Genomic DNA, 22,905 nt, shown 5'->3' with positions numbered 1-22,905 from the left:
ATATTCCCGAAACCCTTGGTATTTGTAATATACCCAGGTTCAAATGTACAGATCGCCGGTTGACTCATGATACCCTATCAAAGGACGAGGCTAGCGGAAACTTAATAAGAATATCGAATAACCACACCATCCTCTCCTTCAACTTCGACTCGTATTTCACAGGAAATTTCAGTAGATTTTATCCTCTGGATATCTTGTGGAATCCAAGAAGAATCCACGCATAATTTGAAGTCCAAGATAACTAGAATCAACTTGCTCTGATGGAGGATGCAAACCTTTCCCACCCTTTGTTTCTGATCTGCACCAGCCTAAAATCACAACTTTCCCTTTCGAAATCGCTTTGCTGGCAGGAAATATTGACATTAGACTGAGCTGGGTGGCCTCGCTGAGATCATTCAGAACTGCGTAGGAAAAGTGAGTGGAAGGAGCACCCGCCCTCCAAACATTCTATTTCCAAGTCTCTACGGCAACATCCTCTAGGAGGCCATAGAAATGAGCAACCGTAGCATATTTCAAGGATGTTTGTCAGTTCGCCATATGGTTCCGAAAGACTCGGACCGGCCAAGCCTCATCTGAGCGACTATTATCTGTCCGGAAGAGAATTGGATTTGGTGCGAACATATTTTTGGTCGAACTATGTATCCTGGTTTAACTCGAGGACGCCAGTGTTAATTGGCAGTCGTCTTTGATGTCGGTGTGATTATATAAAAAATAGAATGTATGAAAAAGGGAGAGCTAGATAGAACCTGACGATTGAAAAAAAAATTAAAATTAAAATTAAAAAGGTCGTGCCCGGGATCGAACCGGGATTGGCGGAAGATTGAGTAAATCAGAATCCGCAGTGATAACCATTACACTACACAACCAGTGCTTGTTGGTGGCAACCCTTAAATTGCATCTATGAGGCTTATTCATAGAAAGGGTCATAGAGGTCACTTTTACTCCTGAATACATATCCTAGATAGAGACTGTGCACAACCTGATCCATGCGTGATTTCTTGCTGCTGGGAGACTTTTTCCGGATGTAACTTATATTTTATCGCTCTCCGTTATATTATATGGATTGGGCGGCGGGATATTTATGACTTTATCTGAGGTAATATATCTATTTGACAAAACAATGTTATTGGAGTCAGTATGTTACTAACCTGCATCTGTTGATCCCTCTCGCCGTGCGCATAGTCTCTGGAATGCAATGCAAAAATGACAAGGCTCTCATAGGAGCCTTTAAATCCATACAGTAGCTGCAAGATTATCAGAACTCGAGTCCGTCAATAGAACACCAAAGACATCAGTTGCTGCAAAACCACACCCCGGGTATGGATGGGTAGAGCAGAGTACTTGATAATCTAAAAAGCATTTCAATAGCACGAGATGAACATCAACTAGAAGCTGTTTATCCTCTGGGCAGAAAATTCCTTTCGAATGATCGACTCAACCGTTCTTTCACCTCCAATCAACATCATCTCGGCACATCTGAATATAGTACTTCAAAGTTCCCCCGATCCACCCCGCCCGCCCCCCGTGCCAATCAGCAGCTTCGCGGCTCAATTCCATCTCCAAAGCTCCCAACCTTGCCCCGTCCCCAGGCTCAGAAAAAACCCCAACTGCACATACCACCACCAACCCACTCAATGGCGCATTCCAAGCGCAACACCTCCCTTCCTCACTTCACCGCATATGAGCGGGGCCTGCTCCGCGCCACCTGGGGCACGAAGCGCAGCGTGATCGGCCGCGACAGCTTCCTCCCCTTCGCCTCATGCAAGCTGTGCCTACAGCCCGCGCGGGCGCCTGTCGTCGCTTGCGCCACGGCCGGCGACCTATTCTGCCGCGAGTGCGCCATCAACGACCTCCTCGCGCAGCGGCAGGAGATCAAGCGGCTCGAGCGCGAGCGCGACGACGCAAAGAAACGCCTCGCCGAGGACGAGGCGCACATGCTGGAGGAGGCCCGCGCGAAGGACCTGCGCGAATTTGAGCTCATCTCGATGGGATTGGAGGCGGCAACGAAGGGCGGCCGCAAGCGCAAGGCTGACGAGGAGAGTGCGTTGGCGGCGTTCAAGGCACGGGAGGTCGAGGTCAACGGCGTACGGAAGAAGGTGTTTGAGATGGATGAAAAGGAGATGGCCCGCGTGGCGCGGGACGAGCAGGAGCGGCTGAAGCGGGAGATGAAGCGAGAGAAGGTGAGTTGCTCGGCAAGGGAGGCGTACTGCCTCCTTCCAATGGAAGACAAAGCTGATGCGGTTGCTAATGGTGCTTTGCGATGGTTGTTCTAGTCCGAGTCCAGCAAGTCCGCACTCCCGTCGTTCTGGGTGCCGTCGTTGACGCCGACAACGGATGCAAATGAAATTGCCGCCAATAAGTCGGTTAAATTGGCACCGGTCTGTCCTGGGTCGACGGAGACGAAGAAACACAACTACTCGCTCAAGTCGCTGGTCGACGTTCATTTCACCGAAGAGAAGGCTTCTGATGGCACAGTGTCGCGAGTATGTCCGAGCTGCAAAAAGAACCTGAGCAATGGGCTCAAAGCGATGCGTACGTACTATAACTGTGAAAAGCTACCTCGAGTTTTCCCGGTATTCCTCGCCCTAACAGCTTATGATTTCAGTGACGAAGCCCTGCGGCCATGTGATTTGCTCCCCGTGCGTTACGAAATTTATGACTCCCCACGATGTCCCCGACCCCCATGCTTCAAAAGAAGAGCAGGCGCGGACGGCCGCCCTTCATGGCCAGATCCTGTGCTATGTGTGCGAGACGAATATTACTCCGACGACTTCAGACAAGCCCACAGGCGACGGGGACGAGGGCAGCAGTACGAAAAAGAAGTCGAAGAAGAAGGATAGGGACGCGATTCGGCCGGGTCTCGTGGAGATCAGTTCTGAAGGAACTGGATTTGCAGGTGGCGGCGGGAACGTCGCTACGAAGAGCGGTGTTGCATTCCAATGCTAAAATGACAGTGTAATATGATAGAGCAGGGGAGCCAGATACGATATGTATACAATTCAAAAAAGAGGAGGCAGCCAGCGGACTGCCTTCACAAGACCGATTAACAAAATGAATACCGAAATGATATACAGACCCTCTCCTCTCAAGTCGGCGAAGGGATAAGCCACAAAACGCCCGAACCATGCAAGAAACCAGGTACTAAAAATATACAGAGCCCATGCCGGCCGAAGTAATCCTAACTTCCTTTCCCCTCTCCTCCACCATCCCCGGGTCTCCATGTCTGTGATCTGACTAGAGATTGCCTAGCTCCGCTTCTTCGCATCGTTGAATTCGCGCACCACGACCTCGCACTTGACCTCCTGACACAAACGCCGGCGCCGACTAAGATCCAGCTTTGACGCAAACTCCAGACCGGATGCGCGCTCAACAGCCTCGAGCGGGACCTCAAAGTCGGACAGGCTCTTCTCGTTGGGGATGCGCGCGTTAGGCAGAACGAAGGCACCGAGAGCAACCTTGCTGGTGGGCGAGTTGGTTCCGTCCTCGGCGTAGATTACCTTGTAGAAGTGGGTCGGCACGGAGACATTGGGCGGGTTTCCGATGACCTCGTAGTTGACACGCCACTTGCCGTCAGGGTCGCGGTGGGGGAGATACAGTGGGCCAGTGACGATGCGAACGGAGGGGTAGCGCTTGGCCAGGTCGCGACAGAAGGTCTCAAAGTGTGCCCAGTAGTCGCGATTGAAGCCTTCACCGACCTGGGGGCACATGTTGGACAGTCGGAAGGTGTCGTCCATGGCCTCTTGCGACCATTTGGCATCTGCGGCCGGTACCTGGTGGCCACGGTCGTAGCCCGAGCGGAAATAGTCGGCCAGCTTGGCGCGGAACAGCGCCGGAATCGAGGTGTCCTCGACGAAGGTGCTGTGCTTGCGGTCGGCGTTGTTCATGGCCAACGATGCCGGGGTGATGTGCTCGGCGACCCAAGCGGGGTTGCGGGTACGCCGGTCGTAGGTACCGTGCACGGGGAGGGAGGAGAGCTCGTCGACGACCGGGCCGGGGAAGCCATACTGCAGGACGCCCGCGGGGTCAACGGGGCCTGTGGCCGCTTTGGCAGCGAGAGTAGGCGTGGGGGTAGCCGTGGGGACCTTGACAGCGGAGTTTGTTGGAGGGCTCGGGGGCAGCTGCCGCGGCTGTTGTTGCTGTTGGGGTTGCGATGGTTTGGAGGAGTACAGCAACGCAGTGACGCCGGCACCGGTGGCCGCACTGGCGGCGGCAATCACAGCTAAGGTGGCTTTCGACATGGTCACAAATGGGTCCAGCGAAGGGAGGTTCAAGAAAAGGAGGGGAATCTCCGAGGACCAAGTGGATGAGGAGTCGAGCCGTAGAGCTTTGACTGTTGACTGTTGACTGTCGCAGGAAAAAAAAAGGAAAGTCACGGGCCAATCAGCTGGTCACATGCCCGTTCCACTTGACGCGCGCTGTCCGCAGTATAACGAAGGTCATGGGAGTCATGAGAGCCATGATAGGAAGCGCAATGGAGGCTAGTGGTTAGTTGGGTTTCTAGTCATCTATATCTGTCCTGTGATATGTTGGTCACCTGCAAAATTAGTCAAGATGTCTCTGACATGGTCTGGAGTTTGGTGTTGGGGCCACGTCCATATACTACTATGAGATGGTCAACGACAGCCACGATTCAAGGACAGCTAATTTGCCGCCTGAATAAAAAGAGATAGCGTGAATGATTCTGCAGTCTGCGAACAGCTTTGAGATTCAAATATTCCTGAACTCGAAGGTGTTTCCACTGCAAAAATAATCGACACTGCGCGCGTCCCCGCGGGCACTGGGCAAAGCGGAGACGCTGAGAACCTTGGGGGCAAATGGAATGTACTGTGCAGGCTGCTCTGCAGGATTGACTCCTTCCCCCCAAGTCATGATCGCAATTTCTCCTTCCAACACTTGGGGCGGGCGCAGGGCCAAAAAGAAAGCGACGAGGGACGAAAGGACGAAAGGACGAAAGGTCGAAAAGTCGCCGACTCGAGGCCAAAAACCCTTGACCGCCAACGTCCTTTTGCTTGTCACTGACATCACCGATCTTCTCTCTTCTGCCACCTCCCACTCGCCGCCATGGCTGCCAACGACCTTCGAGGGTGGGTAATGAGCGCCGTCTCTGGCGTCGGTGAGTGCGACCGTGAGGTTTCTCTTGGAAATGTGGGAGTTTAAGTTAATTTTCGGCTCAACCAGCCTGCGTTCTCGGGTCGTCCGTCATTTGCATCGACCTGCTCTTGCGCCAATGCTCTCACCACAAGAGCTTTCAAATCGCCAATAGCAATAATTTCCTGTCAGCGTCGCTATGTCTCAGTGCAGGAGTGATGGTCTGTTCTTCGATACTTTCTGTCTTCGCCGCCAATTATTGGTTCCTCCCATGTTCTAATCAAGCAAACAGCTCTTCACTTCGTTGTACAGCATGCTACCTACCTCGAAAGACTATCTCACACGTGCCGGCTTTTCTCCTTCTGTCTCTGCATATATTCTGACCGCGCTCTTTATCACCGGAGTGATTGTGATCCGTGTCCTCTCGGGGTTTATCCATCGCTTCATTCCATCGCATGTCGTCGATTGCGCTCACAGTCACGGAGGGCCGGAAGTTGATCCCGAGCGCGCCGAAGAACTGTCAGGACATCACGACCATTACGAGCACAACGATGCCAACCATAGACATGCAAATGGAAATACTGAGAGCACGCCGCTTCTTCGGCCCCCAAAGACCAAGTCGTTCAGGTCCACGCCCGCCGTTTTGCAGCGGACCGGGTCGGCGGCAAATACCATCAAACGGGAATCGCTGCGGGCGATCCTCTCTCGCCGCATAAGTGCTCTTATGGGCGGTGCCAAGCCCCTGTGTGACGAAGATGGGCCCTGCTACGGTTTTTCCCAGACTTGTGGCCGCGAATGCACCAAGATTTTGGCAACCCAGATCACCCCACCTCCGACAATGAGCACGAATGAGGTCACTCGGCCCTCCCTGGTGCCACAGCATAAAAGCATTGCAATACAGCTCGGCGCTGACCCACATTGTGAACAAGAGGGGAATGCCGACTTGATCGCAACAGCTACCGACACTGGGTATTATGATGCGATCTCTTCTCAGCACATCGTGCACTCAACTGCCGCCTCTTCTTCATCGTCGCACACTCATCATATTCATTCCGAACATACTCATCAGCACAATACCGCAAATCAATCCAAGGATCATGCTGATCCTTATCATGATCACGTCGAGGACCCCGACGGGGCTGCTTCCAAACCAACACCCGACCCAGTCCACCATCACCATGTGCCCCAGAACGCATTCCTTTCTATAGGACTTCAAACATCAGTGGCAATCGCCCTCCACAAGCTCCCAGAAGGGTTCATTACCTACGCAACTAACCATGCTAACCCGACCCTTGGCCTCACGGTGTTCCTTGCTCTTTTTATTCACAATATCGTCGAGGGCTTCGCCATGGCCCTGCCGCTATACCTTGCCCTCAGCTCCCGCTGGAAGGCCATGTTCTGGTCTAGTCTGCTTGGTGGCATCAGCCAGCCTGCCGGTGCCGGCATCGCTGCACTATGGATCTGGGGCTCCGGTCGGGGGCAGCATGACTCCACGGGGTCATCGTGGGGCGTTTACGGAGGAATGTTTGCCGCGACTTCGGGCGTGATGACTTCCGTTGCGTTGCAACTTTTCAGCGAGGGCTTGGGTTTGACCCACCACCGCGGTATGGGGATTGGGTTCGCCATCGCGGGCATGGGACTGATGGGGCTGAGTTTTGCTCTGACGGCTTGACGAAGAGGGAAGTATATACGTATATACACCGGGCTGGATAATCCCACAGCGACATCTGTTTCCCTTTTGCATATTCACTGGCGTGGCTGCATATATAACCAAAAAAGAAGTTGGAATAGGGCGTTTTGGTTACTGGACTGTGGATGGGTTATCGTTCTGATATTGCTTTTGCTTTTCTGACTGTCTTTTATGATTATCTTATTTCTGCGTTGTTTTGTTTGTGGAAAGACCAAGAGCTGGAATTGTGAATAATGCATGCTTGGAACTGCTAACAGTCTCATCCATTGATATCAGTACATCTTTATGACGCCTGGCTTACCCTACCCCATCACAGTCGGCTGTTACTACGTGTCAGCCTAGAGAGCCAGGGAGGTGGCGATGAGGAACGTACCTCCATGAAAATTCAAGGTGTTGATGTGCATAGCTGGTGTTGATATAAAATACATGACTCATGAATCCCACTCCTTTTGACAGTCAATTCCATTCCCTGAATCAATGCAAACTACGTGCCTGGAATCTAGTAAGCCTCATTGGACGGCGTCCTTGGTTTATTTTGATACGAGATAAGAGTAAATCACCCAGGATCGAATTGTAGATAGCTTCACAATTTAGTGCATATAAAATAGAAAGGATGGCAAGTAGTATATCCATCTCTTTTAGAATCCCAAACACCAACCTCCAAGAAAGCGTATTTGTCTGGCAATCTGACCCAATACCCTGCCCTTCACCACCAGCACACCACATCTACCAATTCCCATCACAGTGCCTGCACCGAAATTCGTCTCGGCGCACCGCTTCCGGTCGTCATTTCAGCTCCACTCGACTCTCGCAGATGATTATGATGCATCTGTCCCTGATCATCCAGATCTTCGATCTCAATACTAAACCGTCGTGGCCGAGACCACATACCAAACTGCTCGCCGCCATTCGCCGCACCTACACCCTCAATCTGCTCTGACTGCAGCCCAAATCGGTCAGTCACCTGCGCAACAAGATCAGCGTGTGCAGACGTCCTCGCTGAGGAGCTCTTGCTGGTACCCAGACGCGCCTGTGCACGACGCATCAGCTCCATATGCTGTGACGCCGTGTCCGCTCCGCGCGGGTGGGTGTTTGCGTCAGAGTCGCTAAGCAGGTCGTGCAGGGCGCCTTCGTGCAGCGTCGCAGCGGACTGGTGGTCGTTCGAAGCTGTGAACAGGCTTGACAGAAGCTTGGTCATTTCCAGCGTTACCGGGTCACAATTACCCCAGACTTGGCGCAGGTTGTAGCAGATGTCGCGGCACAGCTGGATGGCGGCGTCGAACTTGCCACGGCAGAAGCGCGTCTCGACGAGGCGGCGGCCAATCCAGACGACTACGTCCGGCGTCCAGGTGCGCTGGACGATGCGGGATGTCCATAGCTGAGTGAGGATGGTTTCTAGGTCATCGAACATCTCGTACTCGCCCAACAGGGTGATGATGTCGTTCAACTCCGTGAAAGGCAGGTCGACAATCTCGATGCCGATTGCCTTGGAGGAGGCCATGAGCTCTTGGAGGAGCAGCTTGGATTTGACAGACATCTCAGTGAACTGAGCCTTGTTCTCGCACTTCTTGGCATGGTGTCCGCTCAGGTAGAGGCACAACTTGGTTGCAGTGATGATGCTGTCGTAGTTGTTCAGACCGTCCGTCAAATGGAGGAATGAGTGCAACACGCCTGTCAGGTCACTGGCGTCCTGGAAGCGTGAAGAATTGCATAGGTCACGGACGAGATTGGATGTGGTGGTCAGAATACTCATGTTGTAGTTCTCGTTGTGGACTTCCCGCAGACAGATCTGGTAGAATTGTTTCACGACATCGCGGTCAGAGATACTTGTGGCAGACAAAGTTGCACAGAAGTACTCGTAGAGCTTGCTACGAGTATCCACAGCAGCGCGAGTGCGCTTCTGGTTTACCTGCAGTCGGGCCAGGCGATCCCCGGAGATCAAGGTGGGAATAAAGTCGTGGCCAGACAGATTTTTGGAGAATGCCTGTTGGGTCTGCATCTCACGAGCCATCTCGCTCATGATCTGATCTGAAGTGGCACGACGACCAAATACCTCTTCGAATGCCGCGACAAAGACGGCATCACGGCGATCACCAAGGGCCATGGCAGATGTGTCAGAGCCATATACAACACGCTGGCGAAGCTCATCCAGAACGTTGTTGCCGCCTTCAATGAAGCCGCACTCCAAAAAGATGGCAGCAATCTTACGCGCCCAGTCGGCCATCATGTCGGGGTCACCGCCAGCATGGAGCACATCCGTGACGTATGTGTGGAGAAGGGCATTACCCTGCTGAACGGACGTCGGAGTACCTTGGCGAGAGTGTGCAAGAGCCAGCTCTCGAAGCCAGGACAATGTCGTGGTAGAGAAGTAGCCTTGAGTCTTCTTAGCCAACTGGAACTCCTCTGTATACAAGGTCCTAGCCTCGCTTGTCGAATCACGCTTTCGCACAAATAGCTGTGCCAGCTTGTGTTTTAGGGTGATAGGCAAGGGCTGGGTCATCTGGTCCAAACCCTTGGATGATTGAGAGGTAGGAACCCATTCCTGGGTCTGCAAGGGCTTCTTATACAATGAGATTGCCTGATCGGTGTATGAATCACTAGTCTCACACAGTTCGGCGAAAAGCAAGATAGCACTGAGCGTCTTCTGATGGGTGGGACCGTACACATTGCGACAAGTGGTCACATACTCGGAAGAGACCTGATATCTCTCAGAGAAGTCGGTGCTCTGCGAATGCGATGTCAAAATGGTCATATAGCCCAGGTAGGTCTTTTCCAATAGCCGCTCTACTTGCATGCGGTCATAATCATGCATATTGTCTTGAACGACAAGAGTAGGCCACATGTGTTGGTAGATGTCCAGGGCAGAATTCCACTGCATTTCCTTTTCATATAGAGCAATCAAGGCAAGAGCAGCCTCGAACCCTTCAGGGGCAATGGTGTTGCCGCTAACAGTGCTCTTGTAGATGCGTTGGTAGGTGTTCTTGGCCTCATGATTCATTTCCAAGCGGGTGGCAAGCGCAGCTTCGAGATACATGTTCTCAATAGTGTGCTTGTGTGTCTCCCCGAGCCGAGATGTCAGGAAGTTACTGACAGCGTGAAGCAGAATGAGTGCTTTGGTGAATTGGAATGTGGTCTCGTAGAATTCAACGACAGCTTTAGCTACAGCTAAAACGGAAGCCACGGGAACCTTGTCTGACAGGACCAGTGAGCCAAAAGCATTCTCGTAGACTATTGTAGCTTGCTCTAGATGCAGCTTGCGGAAATGGCAGTAAGCCAATATCAAGGCAAGATCAGCCACTGGAGGGCCCAGTTCCGTCGAGAACTTCCTGTGAGAACTAGCTTGTTCGACATTAGGCCAGACATGCTGCAGAACAGCCTTTGAGCACTCGCTAGCGGAGGTCCAATCCTCTTCACGCACATAGACACTGGAAAGATTGTGACACAGAATCAATGTAGACACGGAGAGATTGCTGGGAGACGAAGTGATAGAATCCAGAAGCTCGACCATCAGCCTGCGGTCTCTTCCAGAGAGACCAGCACTGTCTTCAATTGAAATAGTGTTCGCCATACTCTCAGCCAATGATAGAGCTAGTGCTCTACCTTCGGTAGTGTACTCCTGATTGGTTTCCTTGTAGTAGCGCCACGTTAAGATTGAAAGCGACCGGTCGAGGTTGTACATCTGCATCTTTCGGGTTTCTGCACGCAGTAGTTGTACACGCTGCATTATTTCCGGTGAATGAATGCCAGTCACCTCGAGATCAGCAACAAGCTCACGGATAATAATCTCAGCTTCATCGTTGCGGCCTTGTCGGCGGAGGAACTGGTAGTAGATAAGAGCGACGTTGGCCTTCTTGTCCATCATATCGACGGAGTCAATATCACGAGAGTTAAGCCCAGCCCATAAAGTGGACAGTATTGATTGAGCTTGAAGGTTATCCCCTTGTTGCTCATACAGCTGGGCCATGTATAAGGAGTACTTGATACGGCGTTCATCTGTGACTTCCATGGTGCGAACAACATTGTCATACTTTGTTCGTGCAATATCCCGGCTCATCTCCTCACTCCCAGTAGTCGAGAATTGATCAGTCAAGAAGTCTGCAGCCTCAGAAGATTGCCTTGAATTAGTTCCATACTTTTGCAGGATCTGTTGGTAGAATTGCTTCGAAATGAGGAGGGCCGAGTTGTTGTCACCGCGAGACTTGTACATGCCCACAATTACGCCAAGGTACTTCAGCCGCTGATTAAACTCCACGCCAGTGATTTCAGAGTCAGTCAGGATCAAATATTTCATGATATCTTCCTGCTGAGAGGTCATGGTGCCACGATCAGCAAATGATTGGGTCATCATTTCAGCGCAAGTTAATGTGATGCTGTCAGATTGGCCCAGCAGCTCTTGGCTTATTTTCCAAGCCTCATAGCAGTGCTCATCGGCATGACTGGCATGAGCAAGTTTGGATACACGAGCACTGAGGAGAAGACTCTGAAGAAGTGCCATGGATTTGTCACCGAGGATAAGGCGGCGAATATCGGTTGCCAGGCGGTACAGTTCCACCACGCTGGATCGTGTGAACTGTGACTCCTTGCATGTCAACTCGAGGCGAGCAAAGAGTATACTGGCTGGGAGCAGCTCCTTGAAGGTTGCATCAAATTGGAATTCCCCTTCGTCGGAAACTAGTGGTGAGGACAGCAAGTGCGAGAGCCAGTACCGTGCGGTGTACTCCAGAATGACGTACTTGTCGAAGAGGCGGTTGCGATCTTCCATGTCAAGCTTGTCCATTGAGATTTCTGTCTCTTCGCGGACACTCAGCTGTACCCAGGCCAAGCACCTGGTTAGAAGATCATAGTGAGCATCCTTGAGACTGAACGGAGACTTTGCGCTCGCAGACTTGGCCTGCTTGATGACATGGTCCCGAATACAGGTATGTGCAAAGGAGACTACACCGTCACGGGTCATGACGATCGGGCTCAGCGAATGTGGCCATTCACTTTCAGGGCTTATCATGCGAGACTTAAAGGAAAGACCTTTGGGATTGACTCGCAGGAGATGTTCAATTTCCTCAACCAAGAGAGGTCTTTCCGAGGCCGCCAGCCAGGACATGATGCAGCGCGTGTCATGCTGACTCAGATCCAGATTTTTTGTGTGGAAGTCGAGCAATTCGGGCATGGATTGTGGCAGACTCTGCACAGACGAGACTGCCTGTCCCAATGTTCGTTGCTGCTGGGCATATGCAACTGCCATTTCAGCCCAGCTGAATGAGCCCTGGGAGCGGTTGACAATAGCGGCGACAGCAGCCTCCATCTGATTATCTTTCAGGCTGTCTAGAAGTAATCCAGATGACAGCATTTTGTGAACATAGGCAGATAGATCTGTTCGAGTCTGTGAAGTCTGAATGGTAAACAGCTCAATATTCTGAGACCAAGTCTTCGAGCTGAGTGGTCGGGTGAATGCAATCATCTTCGACCCGGCATTCTGCTCAGACAAGATTTCACTGAAATGATCAAGAATGGCAATGGCATCAATGTCACCGCCCTTGATTTGATCAAGTCCGTCAACTACGAACATGTATTGGATATTTGAGGCCAAGCCCGTCCGAATACCTCTCCAGAGACACTCTTCGACTTCGGTGTCGCCGGAGCCATCCAGAGCACCCTGGGCTGCCTTGGCTACCTGAACCAAAATAGCTTCCTGGGTGTGTTTATCACTGACGCAGTGATCTAACATCTGGTGAAGAATGCCTTTCAAAATTCGCAGAGGCAGTGTCGCGACAGGAATGTCGGCACCTAACTATGTCAGTGTTGTATTGAGACTTGGGCTTCTTGCAAGCGCGCCACTTACGAATTGTGTATGGGATAACGTTCCAATTGTCATGATCTGTCGATTCCTGAAGACGTTCTACTGTCCACTGGGCCAACGCACTCTTTCCAGATCCAGCGCCACCTGTCACCAGCATCATTGGCGACTTACCAACGCTGAAATCATATAGAGTATTGTTGAACCACTCGAACGAGCCTTCTGCTAGGGAGTGGGTACGTGAATCCAGAATAAACTGAAGAGGGCGGTCTTGTACTCCGAGGAACTGGCGGAGACTGCCGAGCTCAGGGCTGGAGTAGATCAACGAACTTGACTTCACAAGCTTGGAAGTAGCAGACTCCACGACGGCATTCCAGTGGGTGGAATAACGTCGAGCATACGTGACAAAGGCTGCATCGACATTGCGCCCGGTGATCTGGTCTGATTCTTTGCTCTTGAAGCCTTCGATACAGCTTGTAGTAGTGCCACAGATCATTTCCAGCAGGTTAGCATAGACGGCCGCGGCTTCGGGCTGAAGGTCTGGAGACGTCCTGAACGCATTCTCATACTGGAGGAGCAAGTGGATTCCCACGGCAACGCGGCCGTATCGACCGAAAATGCTTTCAAACATGTCCGTGTTGTCCATGTCGGACTCCAATAACATGATCTCAAAGCCCCAAATGAGCTGAGCAGCTTCATTGGCCCCTGGAGCAAAAGACCCAATGGACATCCGAAGAGCATCGACCGCATAAGCGAGTCTGGAGGCCCACCGTAGAGAACAATCGAGTCGGCTCCCATCTCGAGGCATCCAGCGGAGACGCTCTGCTGCCACGGCATCAAAGAATGCATCCACTGTTGGGCTGCGCTGGCTAATCTCGCCGGCTGACATGCCGAGCTGAGTCTTGCACTTTTGAGAGACTGCTTGAACTCGGTCCTGTAACACGGTGATGTTGTAGTTGCTGATGGAAAGGCCTCGAACGGCCCGAGTGGAGCTGGAAGAAGTCATGTCACTTGCATCTTGGGCCTTGACTGTGCCCATCCTTCCTCCTTGACTTCTCATTCCGGATACTCCAGCTGCACCAGTGCCAGCCATCGCAGCTCCTCCCATGGCCATACCACTGGAGCTCGACTTTCCTTTAGACGGGCCTGTGGCTCCAGAGGAGTCATCGATCATGATTGCGCGATGCGTGCCGTTCTTGTCGAGGCTGCTCTTCTCCATGCGACCATGGCTCATACCAGACTGGTCAATACCAGATTGATTCATACCAGATTGATTCATACCAGGCTGGCTCATACTAGACTGGCCCATTCCAGCAGCCATCATACCTCCCCCGCCCATGGTCGGGCCAGTTTGAATCCCTTTGGAAGGGGCCTTTTCTGATTTTTCTTTGCCCATATTGCTCTTGCCGGATTTTCCTTGACTAGTGACCCGGCTAAACAGTCCTCGAGTACCGCCCATGGAAGAGGATTTAGATGCAGACTTCGGGGAAGCTTTCCCAGCCTCTCCTCCACCGAACACATCGTCGCTAATAGCGGCTTGGTCGTGGAGCTCCTGGTCAAAGGAATCCTCGCCGCCCGACTTGCCACCAGCAACGATATCCTTGCCAGACATTCCTTTATTCAAGGTGGCTTGGCCGGTCTCGAGTCCAGTCTGTCCTTTACCGAGCACGTCCTGGCCTTGACTGAGCTCCTTTTGGCCTTTACCACCAAGGGCAGCTTGGCCTTTTTTAAGCCCAGCCTGTCCCTGACTCAAGCCTTTCTGCACCTGATCCATTCCGGACTGGGCTTTACTGAGACCGTCCTGGCCTTTGCTGAGACCTTCACTTTGACCTAATCCTGACTGCGCCTGGTTCAAGCCAGTCTGACCTTGATCAAGTCCAGATTGAGCCTGGCCCATGCCTTTCTGAACCTGGCCCAATCCTCTTTCCTTCTGGCTTGGAAAAGCTGTTTCTTGACTGCCAAGTCCAGACTGGGAGGAGCCCACGCCAGTTTGGGCTTGATGAGTTCCTTTCTGGATCGAAGCAGGTCCTTCTCGGTCTTTGCCCAGTTCAGATGAAGATGACTTCAAGTCTGTCAAGGGCTGACTAGTTCCTTTCTGACTGGAGCTAATTTTCTCTTGTGCTGTTTTCAGCTCTCGCTGGGTTTGACTTTGAGTAGTAGTCTCTTGGACTGATCCAGTCTGGCCCATGTTCATTCCACCCTGAGCACTGCTTCCAGCTCCCATACCAGGTTCAGTTGCGCTTGTTGTAGTCTGCCCGGTATTTCGCTGGACTGGGCCCTGCGTGATAGGCCCTCTTTTGATATCGTCATTAAATTCAGGCACACCGTGACTTATGCTGGGCTTGTACCCGAATAGTCGTCTGCCGACTTCTTCCGCGTGTTTCTTATTGACATTTTTTCCGGTCAAGCCAATCCCGGCGACGGCGCCCTTGGCATCTCCCTGTCCCATGGCGTTCTTGGTATTTTCTCCTTCACCGGCAATGTCCTTGACACTGCCGGAGTTTGCCTGGGTAGCTTCGCCCGTAGCTTCGCCCGTAGTTTGCTCGGTCTTTTCTAGGACTTGCTGGCCCATACTACCTTCTCCGCCAGTGTCTTTGCTTGTGCTGGCAGTGGCGCTCTCTCTAGCGGTCTCCTTTGCGCCGCCACCGCCTGACAGTTTCTTGCTGAGCTTCTTGGTCAGGCGGGAGCCAATACTCTCGCCACGCTGCTCAGACTCGGTTTTCATCTGCTGTTCGGAGGACATGGTGATTCGAGGCGATTCGAGGTTGGTGTTGGGTATCAAATAGACGTAGACTCAGAATTGATGTAGGTGTTGGTAGGTTAATTTGGTGGTAGGGTGATCGTAACAATTAAATTGAAGCTATCATACAGTCGTTGATTTCTGTTGTTGGTAATATTGTGGAGAAAAAGGATAATTGTAGTCCCCCTTGAATTAATAGACACATCGTCTGCCCCCTCTTGTCATTGCATCATGGGTTCCTCTTCGGAGTTCCCGATTAATCACGGTAGTTCTAGAGTCCCACATAGAAGGGAATACATTTGCGGGGCTATCACCTTCGTCTCTACAATAGAGAGCTATTACCTGCTCTTGCCTGTTCCCAAAAGCTGCAACCGGACCAAAACAACGAATAGAAGGCCTTGATTCTACTCTGTACCGCTGTGGCAGACAAGTCAATGATGCCGAATGCCATCGCGTGGTGGGCTCAAGCGGGTCGTCTTGCCAGCTGATTGCCACCATTAAGTTTAGCCTTTCGTCACTGTGTTTTGTACACATTTACTTAGCCTGCTATGTTTTGATTGAAACAATTGAGCCGTGGGCAACGGCGCACTGGCGGGGAGAATATTCAATTGAGTCCAGTGCCTCTCTACAACTCCAATTGACACAATATGTAATCCAATATCTATTAAAACTGACGCAAAATGGATAAAAAGGAGTTGAATCCCTCGAACCCCAGAACCTCTGCATGGACTGAAAGCCGGGTCTCGATAGTCATAAAGTACGGTCGCATGGGGTCAAGATACCTAGTCAGGAAATTTATGGAGAGCCATCGCGTGAGCTCACAAACCAATCACATTGCAAATTTATCTGCCTTGACGTAAAGACTCCAGGCCTTTATCTTTACAGCTCTCGGAGAGTTATCGAGTATTGAGGAGAAACCAAGCTGTGAGTGGTGATCCATTCCTCTCACTCGGGTGCGTTCATCCGCGATAACCTTAACAGGCTCTTAGTGGATCCCGGGCGATCCATGGAATACCCCACGACAATGAGATCATTCGCCCCCGCGTTCGCTGAGAATGTTCAATCCCGGAGGAGCCGACCGCTCATGAGATCATAAAACTTCTGCTTTGTTTGAGGTCTATTACATTGATCTAGCCTCTTCTGCCCGTCACAGCCAACTATGTCATTGCATTTAGATGTGCACGATCTAGGAGAACCCCGTCCACCTGTTTGAGTATCATAGCTAATGAAATGGATATTCCTTTGATTGTCAGCTGAACCCGAAAAGGATAACAATTTGATGATTATCGACAAAAGCTACTGAACAGGTCTTCCCCAGTCACAAACTTCACTCTGGGGTTTAATGTTCTGTTGGTGATAGGAATCACGCGACGCCCCTCTGGAGCAGTGAGTATTTATGTATAGTAATGTTTGGAAACAGTTTCTCCCTCCTTTGGCCCCCCACTCAACCTCGATATCTTTCACTACCTGGTAAATATTAGTCTACTTTGTGATTGTAAAGGATCCGTATAGCACGCTTCTATGACAGCCTTTATACCTTACCTCTCTTACCCCGCTTGACCTATTGTATTTACTAGATTATTCTTAAGCGAACCCGATGTATTTAGTCTCAGATCTAAGATCTCTTCTCCTGGATCTTTCAATATTTAGTCTGTCTTATATAGGACCTACCAAATCTTTATACCTGATTCATTATTAATTCCTTACCTAATCGACAGCCTAGTACGCTAACGAGTAGTACCCTTACACCCAGGCATTTAGGTATTCGGTAAGTGAGCGGGGTATGTAAGTAAGCAGCGCCCTCTCCCTAGCTATTGTAGTGGGGAAGTGGCATACAGGCATAACCTAGCGATGTGACAAAATATGTGATATATAGGGCATGCTCCGCTGTATCTAGCAACTCAGACACCCATTACTCTTCTACACTATTCCTAGGTGTCCTCTCTTTCTCTTCCACAACCCCTGGAAGCGGGCCTGGTTCGCAGACAGCGACCCTCTCAGTTCCCAGCTCACTATGTACTAGGCTTCAATATAATTATCTCAACCAACACACCACCAGATTCAATTTGACTGACTGATCCAGGTGTGTCTTCCTTGTATGCCTAAGCGTCCGTTAATGCCATATGCTCTTTAGCTTTACTGGCTGGGGTTAGAGCCGCAATCAGAGATATAACATGATGACACGGCAAACTGCCAGCAAGAGATACGCCATTCGCATCTTGCTATCTTCAGTTCCCCGGCTCAAAATTCATCCGTCCATTAATATCTTGCATGCATGATACAAGTACTACAATCCATTCTCAGAAAATTTGAAGTCACAAGCAAGCAGGTTAAAATAATTCTCAAAAGAACCGGGCGTAGATTTATTAGGAAATGCACGGACCTGCGCATTGGGCTTTTCGAGTAGCCAATCATTCATTATTGCAACACTGTGATTTTTGGACTCCATTCTAGTGGAGACAGTGTTGTCAGATGGCCACATCCACCAATTTCCTCAATTTTCTCGCAAAGAACGAAATTTTTCGTCTACACTGGAGTGAGTGTAGAAGCGATGGATAACAAAGCGACTTGTACGCCAATCTAATCATTCTTTTACGATATACGGCTCGCTGTGCCGCCAGGTAAGTAACATGGCTGGAAGTTGCGGTCTGCTCGGCGCTACGGTGTAGCCGTTTCGTAAGGTTTTCTGGGGTTACACAAGTTACGTGGAAGTGCCCGTTTACCTAAGAGAGCTTCAACTCACTGAATTCAAGGTGCAGATTTATGATTAGTAAAGTGAGATATGTAAGTTGCTATAAGAACTTTCATATCAGCTTCTGAATTGTTAAAAGTATCCTGCATCTATTCGCTACCGATCGGATCATTAATGATCAGGTCGTCACAATGTCCTTCGGAAAGCAGTTCGACCCATTGGATCATGAACGCAAAGCCTGGGGGCTCCGTGGACCTCGTGTTCGAGAGCACAGGGGCATACCGCCATCGTCTAAGGATCCAGGCAATGCCGACACGAGAGACGTATATATTGCAACCATGTTCGTGGGAGGTGAAGTTGGCGACACTATCGCAAAGTATATCGGATTAAGAGAACTTCTTGACCGAGTGATGAAGGCAGCCGTCGATATCGGTGACCCTTTGCCGAATCCATTACATCACTGGTGTATAATTGTCGGCGACTACTTGTATGAGCTAGTTCCTCTTGCCTTAAGTATAGAGAACTTAGCAGTTATGATCTCCTACAAGCGACAACCCGCTAGTTCAAAGAGTTGGACCAAGACCCGAATTGGAGTAACAGCTGATAGTGATTCACAAATTCACGAGGCTGGTGAGGCGATTTCCCTTTCCTCTTCCCCCGCCGGCTCTTATTGGTTTTTAGCGCAACAATTATTTGACTTAATTATAACTTATTTCTGTAGCACAGAAAACTATATCGGAGATGCCGAAATGGTACCACTTGCAGGACAATAACTGCCAGCACTTTGTGTTAAATCTCGCTGATAAAATTTTGCGAGATCCTCGCAACAAATACGTGGTTCTTAAAGGTGAATTCATTTCTGCGGGAGGAACCGAAGCTCAGAGAAGCGAGCCAGCCAAAGATGAACAAGACTTCAAGGAAGAGGAAGACTTCGAGGAAGAGGACGTCGTCCCAATTGTCAATCGAGATGCCGAGGGTGCTTTTATTGAGAACGAGGAAGACCGCAGAAAGGCCATGCTGGGGTCCATCGCTGAGTTCATGGTTGCAAATACTCCATCTATTCAGGAAAGTGAGGCAGTACATCAGTAGCGTGCCGGGATTATGCGCGGGCTTAGCTTACTGCCTCGCTATATCGTCACCTGGTTCGAGTGTGGATCACGGGATCAGTTGACCCATACCCCGCTGTATCTGCGGTCTGAATGGCTACATGTTTGATTTTTTCTTCTTCATGGCAAATATTATAGCAAATATTGTTCGTTTCCTGCACTTTTAGTATAGCTTCGGCTACGCATAGACTGGCTGTCTAAGAGTTTATATATCCGAAAATTTCGGGCTTTTTTCCAACTAGGTAGTATTAGTAACTGGCACAGGAAAAGACATTCGAATAACCTACGTTCCTACACTGACTTTGTTGGATTAGCCTACGATGTCATGTGCTGCAGCCTGAAGTGCAGCCTGCAGGAGAAAAATGACCTCGCGTTGTCCCTTTGTAATTCTTTAAGCTCCTTCAAGAATCAGTCTGGTACTACTCCGAGTATTTAGATGAATATTCAGTCCCAATCCGTATACGATACCATCCTCTGCCTTTGCCTAGTCGACAGGATCTAGCCTGTTCCTTGGAAAGCTTTACACTAACATAATCATTCAGCTTACAGAAAATATATTTGAAGATAAAGTATGTAGATCTCAGAAGGAGATGGTGTATTCTAAAAGCGATCTACCCTTTTGACCGCCTATTCCACTGAATGCCTAATATGATCCAATACTTGGTTGTCGCGTCCTCTATAGCTGAAATAGTATTCGAGTAGGTAGTTGTATATATCTAACCTAGCTTACAATATACGCAGTGTGCCGGAAATTCTTGATTCTTAAAGATTTGATGCCAACTATTAGTTAGTTTTTGAAAGAAAATAGAGTTTTAAGGACGGTAGAATTATTGATTGAACATATTGATCAGTAAGGGTGGCCACAGACTTTTATTATGATTCTTGTACCGTGATGTTTTATGAGTCTTTGATCGCCTCTGCTCTGCCACCTATTTTCCGCTCTTAGCAAGATGCTAGGGTGCTACTTGCAGGGTAGCGGCCTGTTGGTCAGGTAAGGAAAATGAATACAATATTGAATCGAAGAAGAATAGTAAAGGCGTATTATTTCAATAACTGAGCTTCTTCAAAATGCAGTTCGAAAGAAAGGGCGATTCTCCTTCTATAATCTTAATGGTCGTCATTCCGCTGTTTGCCGAAGGTATGACGAGAAAGGAGTCCGAATCCAACTTGTTGTTCCCTGTGGATGCATATCGTCATGCATATGATTCGTATCCGAAGTCGGCCGAAATAACGTTATTATACATTTGGTTGTTCTATAACTCAAGAACTTTACTATTATAGAAACACCGAAAGCCAAAACGATTGAGAAATTATTTCATGGTCAGCTCCAGGTTATATTCTATTTGAATCTGTAATCAAGCTCTATCTACTGACTCGAAAGACCGAATATTAATGTAAGATGTAAGAGAGAAGTTTTAAGATAGGCAGAATATTATATTATTATCAGGGCGATTGAAGACTTCTGGAACAGTAGAGTAGAATTCGAAAACAGTGTCCCCTCTGGACAATGGGCTTGTCTCTGACCAGAGTATCAGGTTCGTCTACTCCATCATATGATTGACGGTATTATACTGGACAGAATCGCTGTTTTCTTGCACGCTGAGTGATGACTTATCTGGTCGAAAGTCGGACTTGTTCACATTTTTATACTCAATGAGCGAAGGTTTCAGAGATATGTCAGAACTCCCAAAGGCTCATTAAATCGCGATTGATGGCACTCTCGGGCACGCGGACGGCTGAAGAGCGAGGCGGGGAAGCGTTTCAAACACCAGGACTTCCGATTGGAGGTTTTCGCTATTATCAAATAATGCGATAAGACGAAATTCACGGTCGCAAGCAACATAATTTATGTGAAGATGTGGACTGCGTGCCGGAGCTATGGCAACTACCGTGATATGGATCTAAGCACAGGGCTCGTTCATTCAGAGGCACAATGATCTCGTCCACCTGTAAAACATATAAAGTAATTTGATCACCCGAAACGAATACTTCAATTTCGATCTTGGGGATTCGATGGTTCATTGTTCTCATCAGCCGATAATAACGAACCAGCGCTTTTCTTAGACATCCAAGGCTGCTAATTGAATTGATTTATGAAGCCCCTCTGCAGCAAAGCAACTGAGGGATGAAGAAGTTGACAGATTTCCAACGGTCGTCTAGTCTGCTCTGTTTGCGTGAAGCCTTCTAGTCGCACAGGCCTTTGGCCCTTGATCGTTGTACTCATATAGATGGGTACAATGCGAGATATTATTACACTGTATATACGCAATTGGTAATTTACGCCAAATGTATATTGGGTTAGAATATCATATGATTAGGGTTTGAAGTAGTATCTCCAAGTCTCCCGATATGAAAGGCAATAAAGGTCAGCACTGTACCAATGATATGTCTCTGCGGATTGAAAAAGTGCAAAAGCCGCCATTAGCATTGTTCTATCTAGGCCAAGTGACGACTGAATATTTCATGAATAAATTTAAAAGTTGTCTGTTTTCTGTTGCTACAGGAGAATATTCGAGTCTGAGAAGTTACCATAACCTTCAGTTAATGAAATAAGAATTGTGAATTTCCATTTTGGATAATGATGACAACATTGATGAATAGTCATTTTGGATGATCTATTCCAGGTTTTCATGACTTGAAGAGTCCTACTTCACCCTCATAAGACCCGGATAATGCCTGCTAAAATTTCTTTCAATGAGAAGATTTGCTCTACTGTCGACGTAATACTGAATTCCCATACTGAAAGCATGGAAGGAAAAAAAGGGATAAAAGCAAGTCAACGCTGGTCACCGACGACGTTTTGGTTCGCGCAGAACAATTTCTAGCCGTGCACTAGAGATATCAGAGACTCGAGGCTCATGCACAATAGTACGCGGTCTATTTGCTGTTTGCTTCTCGTCATTAGAGGCTGATGAGTACATGGATTCAGAGGTGGATTTGAGAAATGAGGAGCTGCCCCGGGGCACTCTTTCGATCAAGCGTGGACGTGATGTAGACTCGGGTCGAATAGAAGATGACTGTCCAAAAGGTAGCTCAAAACTAGATACATTCTCTTTGTAGCGTGAGAAAGCCTCTGAACTTCGAGAATCACAGTAACCGTAATAATCGGATTCACGAGGTTGAGGGGGCTCAGGTTGCCTTGAGCTTTTAGTTTCTTTGAATCGATGGATCTTTACACCATTAGCACTTTTTTCACGCCTCATGGATATGATTTGGGGACTCGATCTTGTTTCATGGTAACGTAAGAACTCCATATCTTGCCCCTGGTCATTTGGCTCATCGTCATCTGGCTGCCATGCTTGGGCCTTAGCTGAGTAACTTTCTCTCCTGGGTACCCTTTCTTGGACGTTATCCACGGTGTACTTCTTTGAAGTCCAATGTGAGGTTTTATCACAAGATTGGGTCACATGCAAATTCTGTAGCTCTTTCTCCAATTCGGCCAGCCTCAGCTGCCTGTCCCACAGCTCACGTTGTGCATCATCGGAGAGTATCTCGTAGGCTTTCTGAACCTTCCGGAATTCCTCAAGTGTCGCTTCCTTCTTTATCTCGTCCTGGACCTTGTCAGGATGGCAATCCAGCACTTTTTTGCGGTATAGCTTTTTGATATCTTGGAGTGGGGTGTCTTGGTCAACTCCAAGAACCTCATATGGATTGAAATTGGCATCCATAACGACTAGATAGAGCTCTGGCGAATACCGGGATATCCTCTCAGATCAGTATAACAACATTCAAATGTCACATTAGAAGACAATATCTATAACATTCAAGCAGCTAGGAGAAATTTATTATAAGAAATCT

At 49.3% G+C, this 22,905-nt stretch overlaps 6 protein-coding genes across 6 annotated transcripts; 3 read left to right on the top strand and 3 right to left on the bottom strand.

Annotated features, from left to right (window-relative positions):
- Positions 1-1,634: 1,634 nt before the first annotated feature.
- N7462_010089 (putative RING finger domain protein) lies at positions 1,635-2,946 on the top strand (the record flags this gene model as incomplete). The annotated part of the gene is made up of 3 exons (XM_057081803.1): positions 1,635-2,180; positions 2,274-2,532; positions 2,606-2,946. 3 exons carry the CDS (start codon positions 1,635-1,637, stop codon positions 2,944-2,946), a joined length of 1,146 nt encoding a protein of 381 aa, XP_056928843.1.
- A 299-nt stretch (positions 2,947-3,245) lies between these two features.
- N7462_010088 (DNA/RNA non-specific endonuclease) lies at positions 3,246-4,238 on the bottom strand (the record flags this gene model as incomplete). The annotated part of the gene is made up of 1 exon (XM_057081802.1): positions 3,246-4,238. The coding sequence occupies one exon, from the start codon at positions 4,236-4,238 to the stop codon at positions 3,246-3,248; it is 993 nt and encodes a 330-aa protein (XP_056928842.1).
- Positions 4,239-5,061: 823 nt separating this feature from the next.
- On the top strand, positions 5,062-6,760 carry N7462_010087 (Zn(2+) transporter ZRT3; the record flags this gene model as incomplete). Its single annotated transcript, XM_057081801.1, has 3 exons — positions 5,062-5,113; positions 5,179-5,309; positions 5,381-6,760. The coding sequence occupies 3 exons, from the start codon at positions 5,062-5,064 to the stop codon at positions 6,758-6,760; spliced, it is 1,563 nt and encodes a 520-aa protein (XP_056928841.1).
- A 757-nt stretch (positions 6,761-7,517) lies between these two features.
- Positions 7,518-15,312, bottom strand: N7462_010086 (uncharacterized protein; the record flags this gene model as incomplete). Its single annotated transcript, XM_057081800.1, has 2 exons — positions 7,518-12,559; positions 12,615-15,312. 2 exons carry the CDS (start codon positions 15,310-15,312, stop codon positions 7,518-7,520), a joined length of 7,740 nt encoding a protein of 2,579 aa, XP_056928840.1.
- A 3,430-nt stretch (positions 15,313-18,742) lies between these two features.
- Positions 18,743-19,090, top strand: N7462_010085 (uncharacterized protein; the record flags this gene model as incomplete). The annotated part of the gene is made up of 1 exon (XM_057081799.1): positions 18,743-19,090. One exon carries the CDS (start codon positions 18,743-18,745, stop codon positions 19,088-19,090), a length of 348 nt encoding a protein of 115 aa, XP_056928839.1.
- Positions 19,091-21,893: 2,803 nt separating this feature from the next.
- Positions 21,894-22,775, bottom strand: N7462_010084 (J domain-containing protein; the record flags this gene model as incomplete). Its single annotated transcript, XM_057081798.1, has 1 exon — positions 21,894-22,775. One exon carries the CDS (start codon positions 22,773-22,775, stop codon positions 21,894-21,896), a length of 882 nt encoding a protein of 293 aa, XP_056928838.1.
- Positions 22,776-22,905: the final 130 nt, after the last annotated feature.

This window comes from Penicillium macrosclerotiorum (assembly GCF_028827735.1).
Source record: "Penicillium macrosclerotiorum strain IBT 26536 chromosome Unknown utg000010l_segment0_segment0, whole genome shotgun sequence".
Taxonomy (NCBI): domain Eukaryota; kingdom Fungi; phylum Ascomycota; class Eurotiomycetes; order Eurotiales; family Aspergillaceae; genus Penicillium; species Penicillium macrosclerotiorum.
The sequence above is the reverse complement of the archived record's forward strand: the minus strand, read 5'-3'. Positions and strand labels throughout refer to the sequence as shown.